The 7,687-nt window shown below is 33.2% G+C and overlaps 1 protein-coding gene across 1 annotated transcript; it reads left to right on the plus strand.

Annotated features, from left to right (window-relative positions):
* The first annotated feature begins 397 nt into the window (after positions 1–397).
* LOC143613009 (phosphoglycerate mutase-like protein 4) lies at positions 398–6,942 on the plus strand. The gene is made up of 8 exons (XM_077086843.1): positions 398–451; positions 1,875–2,050; positions 2,193–2,292; positions 3,957–4,007; positions 4,828–4,938; positions 5,497–5,628; positions 6,367–6,442; positions 6,525–6,942. Exons 1-8 carry the CDS (start codon positions 398–400, stop codon positions 6,749–6,751), a joined length of 927 nt encoding a protein of 308 aa, XP_076942958.1. The 3' UTR covers positions 6,752–6,942.
* The last annotated feature ends 745 nt before the right edge of the window (positions 6,943–7,687 follow it).

Here is a 7,687-nt window from a genome sequence, read left to right on the forward strand (position 1 = left end):
TCAAACTTCTCCAAAATCTTGACTAACTTTCCAAATCTCATTTGTTTTCTACTCATTCTCTTTTGACGATCATTGAGGTTCGTCCTTGTAGGCTACAAAAGTAAACATTATTTGTTTTTACTTATTATAGTTACCAAAAAAAAATTAAAGATACTTTTTTCATAATACTTAACCTCACAACTTAAACCAACCTTATAATTAAACTAAAATTCAAAGCAACAAATATTACAAATAGCCTATATCAAAGTTTATTGATATAAATAGCTTGAAACAAATTTTATTTGATTTTTGAAAAATGAAGAAGTGAAGAACAATTGATTAAACAAGAAACATTATGGGTGTATATATCTACAAAATGCCACAATAAAATAAAAATAATTACAAAATGTAAAATGAAATGATACCTAGCTCTCAAGTGGTAGATGATACATCCAAAAACCTCAATTTAATAGTGAGTATTACGACAAAAATTAGGAGGTTTCAAGTTGTGTAAGGGGTTTTATAACATATGATGAGTTTTTTTCTTAAGGTGAAACAGGTTGTGCTAGTGACACGTCAATTATATGGAAAAAAAAAGAATAACTTAACCACACACAAGGGTAAAGTTAAAATACAAAGTACAATAAAAATGAGAATGGTGAGAAGGAATCTAATTCATTGATCATAGATTTGAATGGTGGAGATTAATTTGAAAATAAAAATTGATGAAAAGGCCATGAAGATAATAACCCACTTATAATGACTCTCTCTCTCTCTCCACATACAAGGCACATGTCAATTCCTCCATCATTTTAAAACGTCTATAATTTTTTCATACGACGTGTTTTTTAGAAATTGTTTTTACCATAATAACAAGCGTTTTTTTACCTTTAATATGAATATCATATTGTTATATAAAAATAAAATAAAAATTGGTGGGTTTTTTTTGTATTGTGTTATTTGGTTGTTCATTGTGTTTTTTAATTGGGTTTTTCTATGCATTGTGTTATATATTTTGGTCATTGTGTTTTTCAATTGATACTCATATTAAAGATAAAAATTAAAACAAGATTACGTCATTGGGTCTTTCGTCTGTCACTGTGTCTTTGTGCTCAACATTTGCTTTATGTTGATTGTGTATTACGTTCAAGCCATTGTGTAATATGTAGATTCCATTGTGTTTTACGTTTAAGGTCATTGTGTTATATGTATTTACCATTGTGTCTTACGTTTAAGGTCATTGTGTTATATGTATTTACCATTGTGTCCTACATTTAAGGTCATTGTGTTATATGTATTTACCGTTGTGCCTTACGTTTCAGGCCATTTGTTGTTATATTATATGTATCCGTTATTGTGTTTTACGTTTCATATTATTGTGGAATATGCATTCATCATTGTGTTTTATGTATTTTATGTATTAGATAATTTGTTGGTATTTTTCGTTATATATATGTTATTACATAACGGTGTTATTAGTATTTAATAAAAAAACACAATGATCAGTTGAAAGACACAATGGCGAAAAAACACAATAATAAACAGAAAGATACAGTGACGAAAAAAGACACAATAGTAAGTAAAAAGACACAATGACGTAAATTATTTTTTATTCTTATATAACACAATTATACTCATATTAAAGGTAAAAGACACTTGTTATTATGGTGAATTTTATTTTAAAAAAATATATCACATGAAAAAGTTATAGACATTTAAAAATAATGAGAGAATTAACATGTGACTTGCATCTGAAGAAAGAAAATATGTAATATTACTTTTTTTCATTAATCTCTTTCTCAGTTTCTCATTTTTATTCCTCATTGTGAATAACTTACCCCTACACATAAATACCGAGAGTTGCTGACTGTTTAGTGTTAAATTCCCGTTGAAAGGCGAATGAGCGTGGTGCGCACCTGGCAGTACTACCTTTTAGACTCATCCGCCATCTCCAATTCACCGTTGATCATTCCAAACCTTATCGGAGAATTACACAACAACACACAGGCCTCTCCGTTGCGATTCAACCGATACATACTCATTTAACTCCAATGGCCGACACTAATTCCAGGTTAGCACTTCAATTAAGCTACTTACTTATACATGATCGATCGATACACATATTCATGTATGTATATTTGATGTATGAATTGGAATGTCGATAACTTACTTCTAGGTTATTGAAAACTTTTAATTGTGTGGTTTTGTTCTAGTATTGGCGTTGAACGTGATTCTGTTGCTGATCGGAGTGTTACTGAAGTCGTAGTTGTACGTCATGGTGAAACCGACTGGAATGCCGAAAAACGAATCCAGGTTTAATCTAGCTTTTGTTAACATTTATGTGCTCTTATAACCCTCGGGCGGGCAAAAGTGAAATTGCACTAATTTTGACGTTATTTTACTAATCTAGTGAAAATAACGTTAAAAGTGGTGGAAGGTTAATCAAGCATCATGTGGCGGTGTTGATAGCCGAAAGACAAGGGTACATGCACCAATCGGCGGTGTCCCGATGGTTGAGTGTTATGTGCCTTATGTCCAAGGCTTGATACAAAACTACTATCGAGCCGGGGGTCTCACCGGAAGCAGCCTCTCTATTCCTAAAGGGTAGAGGTAAGGCTGTCTACATCTTACCCTCCTCAGACCCTACCATAGCTTTACTGTTGGTGGGATATACTGAGTACGATGATGATGATAATATATCTTCAGTAGGCTGCCAATTACTGTGTTGATCATATCATAGGGACAATGTTTTCATGTGGTAGTTGGTTAATTACATCTGTTTGTGAAGTTGTAAAAAAAGCATCTGTTATTCATTAGTTTCAGAATCTGAATGACAACTGATCGAACATGTGACTAAGTTTTACTTTAGTGTAAAGCTATGCAGTTAATGCGGTAAAAAATCGGATGTCAGTCAAGGACGGATATTTGAGATATAGGTCATCGTGGTCAGATATCGTTATTTTCAATATCATGCAGAATTTATATTTATAGCAATTTAACACTAGCGAGTTCAGTATACTCTCCTACCATTAACAAATAAACCTTTTGCAACTAGCAAAACACTAATAATTGTAGCAACTAGGAACTGATTAAGACTTAAAACACCAACATTAAACACTGAAAGTTGAAAATTAAGACTTAAAATGCTGATAGCAGCAATAAGAAGAAAGACAAATAGAAGAACTAAGAAGAAAGGTACTGATATCTCCATTCGGGAAAATTGGTGATATGTCGGTCAATATCGCCGATATTACCGCTACCGATATTCTAACCAATATTTCACACGGGGACCGAACACCGATATTGACTGCATAGGTGTAAAGATGATGTAAACTGTTAGACATGCCAAATGGAGTCTTGAATGGGTGTAACTAGATACATATGTAACATTACTGTAAAAAATAGGTATATGGTAATCTGGTCGATTAGTGCTCACTTAACCGATCAATAACATGAATGCAGTATGATGAGGCCCCGATTTGATTCCCCATTCAAAGCATCTTTGACAAGTTTTCACATGTATGCATAATTGGATACACATTGTTTCATAACTAAACTAAACTATCATATGTGAAAATCATAATTAACTAGCCAACGAACTAAATTACCGATTGATAAAAACAATATAAGATGTGTCGTTCAATTATCGTGCAAAAATCTGATGATTTCATGATGCAACTCGCAAGCAATTTGTCAATGTAGTTTTACAATCAATTCATTATATATATATTATTTGTTTACGAAAGTCGAAAGACTTGAAACCCCTTAAAAACTTCAAGACACAGTCAAGAAGAATATGATGCCACCTGGCTCATCTAAAAATGCGAATGCTTTTAATTTGGAATTGTTTGTTTGAATTGCATCTTAGTTGCTTGACTTCTGTTTCCATGAATTGTATAAAAATTTCAAAGCTTGTTCATAGTTCCTATAGGATTTGATGTTGCTTTCTTAATAATTTTTTCCTTTGTGCTGAGCAGGGACATTTAGATATTGACCTGAATGATGTCGGAAGACAGCAAGCAGTTGCAGTAAGTTACATCTTTAATCTTCTAAAAGAAATGCTAGTGTCCTTGTATGTTAATTTGGTTGTTTGCTGAAAATCTGTTATGTTTAGTTTGTGTTGGTATTAAACGTACATTCTGTCACTCCCTTCATCTCAAAACAAAATAAATTTCCACTAGACAAACCCACACATTTCTAGTAATGTACAATTATTGCATTTTTAAACAGTTATAGTCTATTCTACCCTTTTAAAGTAGTATTAATGTGGTGTTGTGAAAGGGTGTAATTAAGGGCAGAGTGGGAAAGTTATTAAATTATTTTTTAGGCAGACACTTTTTTTGAGACAGTAAAATAGAAAGGTGGACATTTATTTTGTCATCATCATCATCATCATCATCGTACTCAGTATATCCCACCAATAGCAAATCTATGGTAGGATCTGAGGAGGGTAAGATGTAGACATCCTTACCTCTACCCCATAGGAATAGAGAGGCTGCTTCCGTTGAGACCCCCGGCTCGATAGTGGTTTTGCATCAAGCCTTGGACATAAGGCACATAACACTCAACCATCGGGACACCGCCGATTGGTGCATGTACCCTTGTCTTTCGGCTATCAACGCCACCACATGATGCCTGATTAACCTTCCGTCACTTTTAACGTTATTTTCACGAGATTAGTAAAATAACGTCAAAATTAGTGCAATTTCACTTTTGCCCACCCGAGGGTTCACACATATATACATTATATGCGCGCACCGCAAGCAGGGCGTGTGGACATTTATTTTGTAATTTATCCTTTTTTTTATATAAAATTTATTAACCCAAAAATGTGCAATCTTGTTAAAGGTGGCTGAAAGACTATCAAGAGAGTTTAAGATATCTGCCATATATTCTTCTGACCTAAAAAGAGCTCTTGAAACTGCTGAGACAATAGCAGCCAGATGTGGTGGGCTTCAGGTATGATTCCGGTAACCACTTACAATTTCTCTACATATATGGCCCATTAGACTAATATGATTCTTCTTGATATACAAAAATATTCATTTTTACTCCCCGAAATAAGGAAATATGTACCCGTTGAGGGAATAGTGTGATATGGAGACATGGAAAAGAGAGGCGGGGAAAAAAAAATCACATATAAGCTGCTTTGTTTTTATGAAAACCCGAGGGTAGAAAATATATTTTGGAAAATTTTGGGTGTTCCCAAGAAATCAATATACAAATGACATATGACAAAACCGCGAAAGTATGTAACAATGTAATATATAAATATTGTAGTGCGTTGTAGGATGGTAGCGTGTGATATATTATTACTAAAACCTTGTTGACAAAGTACCTGAAATTCTGAAATTGAATTAGCTATGTTTAAAATGTGTAAAATGTTTAAAGTATGTTCTTTTACTATCTACCTAATTACTAGCATGGTTGATCCAGTTAGTTAGATAATTCAAAAGATCCAGCATACATTTTATAACTTTTTTTTTAAATCAGGATACTTACTGTCTTTATATGCAGGTAACTCAAGATCCTAATCTTCGAGAGAGAAATTTAGGTGATCTTCAAGGTATTGTATATGGTGACGCACCCACCATGAAAACCAAAGCATATATGGCTCTTCAGTCTAATGGAAGGGACGTTGAAATTCCAGTAAGCAATACTCTTTTTGGCTGTTTCATCATATATATTTGTATTTATGTTTTATATATATGGGTCAGAATGGTTCTTTTTAGTACTGGTCAAAACAGTTGGGTCAGTTGTGTTGGCTTGTGGTTGTGGATACTTTTACCTCTTTATCTTGAGTTTTCTAAGTAATCAATGTTTAAAATTTGATTATAAAAAATATTTTATTAAAGGGCAATACCGTAACAAAACCAACATACTTTATGTTATTTTTCTTACGAAAGTCCCTCTGCATGTTAAATTCGAACAAATTGTGAACGTTTTTTAAACAATTTCGAACTGGCACATCCAAATTATTTTTATAAACTAGGATAAAAAAATAATCCACATGAGAAAAGGAAATATAAACATGTAAGCAAAACAATCGGATGTACCGTTTCAAAGTTTTTCCACACTTTCGTTCAAGCTTAACATGTAGAGGGACTTTAATGTGTAAAAAATTTTGAAGGGACTTTTATGAGAAATAGAAAGTATGTTGGTTTTTATAATATTTGCTCTTTATTTAAATACGAATCTAGTTTATGTTAATAAATCGACTTAAGAGGTTACTATATACACTTCGGGCCACTCAAGACGCATTCCTTATTATTATGCACAGCTCATGTTTGGTAAAAGTAAATAAATAGCTCGTTCCATTATCAGGAATGACACAGAAAAGAATTTTTTTTTTTTAATCATTCACCGGTATATTGTTTGTTTATATAGGGTGGTGGTGAAAGTCTGAATCAACTGTATAAACGTTGCACTGATTCATTGCAAACAATTGCCAGTAAACACCGAGGTACTCTAAAAATATGTCTTAATTAATGTTCTTTCACTTAGATTAATAATCGTTGCAACGATACAATAATATTAATAAACAGGGGAGCGGATTGTGGTGGTGACTCATGGTGGTGTGATCAGAGCACTTCACGAGCGGGCTTCTTCAGGAACGGGACATCGATCAGGAAGGATATTAAATGTTTCAGTCAATGTATTACACCTATCAGATCCCGACAAGTGGGCCATTAAATCATGGGGAGATGTTAGTCATCTGAATGGAGCCGGGTACTTAGATTCGGGTTTTGGTGGTGATCGAATGTCGGGTTAGAGTTTACATACATGTCAGTTTCTTGACTTGCTATATGCATTTAATTACAACATGTTAAGTCTTTGATGGGGGTGTGAATTATTAATGCCTTGAATTGATTTGTTTCTAATCCCTTTAATTGGGCAATAGTGATATGTTGGAAAGATATTGTATTTGAATTGTTGGTCCACATTGCACATGGTGAGAGTTGGTTTGAAGGGTGTTAGGATCAATGATTAATTGCATACATATAAATTTACAGTTGTGGGAAATTAGTATTTGATTATATATTCTTTTTTGTTTGATGTCTGAAGTTTAATTTATAAAGGGTTATGGTTAATTTGCACCGACCCGAAACCCTTGCAGAATCTATTCAACCCGTTGCCGGTCCTAAGGGGATGAGATAGGAGGAGGAGAATTTCAATTTTATCAACAAGTTTATCAATTCTATCAACAAGTTTATAGACCAAACATTTTGATGGGATTTACAAATATTCCATTCCATTTCCAATTCAAAATATAATTTAAATTCTTTTAAAAAAATTCCGCGAACTGAACGGCTGATTGGTATAGTTGAGTACATTTTTAGGACAGTGAAGAATGTTGCAGGGAACCGGGACATCTTGATTCTTGCATTGGGATTTGGTTGGAGGGAAGAATAGGAGTAGTTGGCCTTGGAAATATACGATAACGTGTGTATATATTTTAGTTTGCTGTTAGGTTAACAAGGTCACCCATTTCCCATTGGGCTAAAGGATTGGTTTTTTTTTCTTTTCTTATGCTGAAAAGAAATAAAAAGAAATAGTTCACTTAAATCATCACATCTATTTTTAATTCACTCATTAGGGACTAGTGTTTTATCGAAATGCAAGGCAAACAGACAATAAGTTGTGTCGTTAACTTTCTTTTAATAGCAAAACTAAGCTAAGTCGTTTAAAAATTAAATTTATATATATT

Source organism: Bidens hawaiensis, unplaced genomic scaffold (genome assembly GCF_021521415.1).
Source record: "Bidens hawaiensis isolate Kalapana, Puna unplaced genomic scaffold, B.hawaiensis_p1.1 tig00036375_1, whole genome shotgun sequence".
Lineage (NCBI taxonomy): Eukaryota > Viridiplantae > Streptophyta > Magnoliopsida > Asterales > Asteraceae > Bidens > Bidens hawaiensis.

Coding starts and splice junctions, on each gene's coding strand:
- LOC143613009 (XM_077086843.1), top strand. CDS start 398: ATGATACCTAGCTCTCAAGTGGTAGATGATACATCCAAAAACCTCAAT. Junction 2,293..3,956: donor ATGCCGAAAAACGAATCCAG/GTTTAATCTAGC, acceptor TGTGCTGAGCAG/GGACATTTAGATATTGACCT. Junction 6,443..6,524: donor AATTGCCAGTAAACACCGAG/GTACTCTAAAAA, acceptor ATTAATAAACAG/GGGAGCGGATTGTGGTGGTG.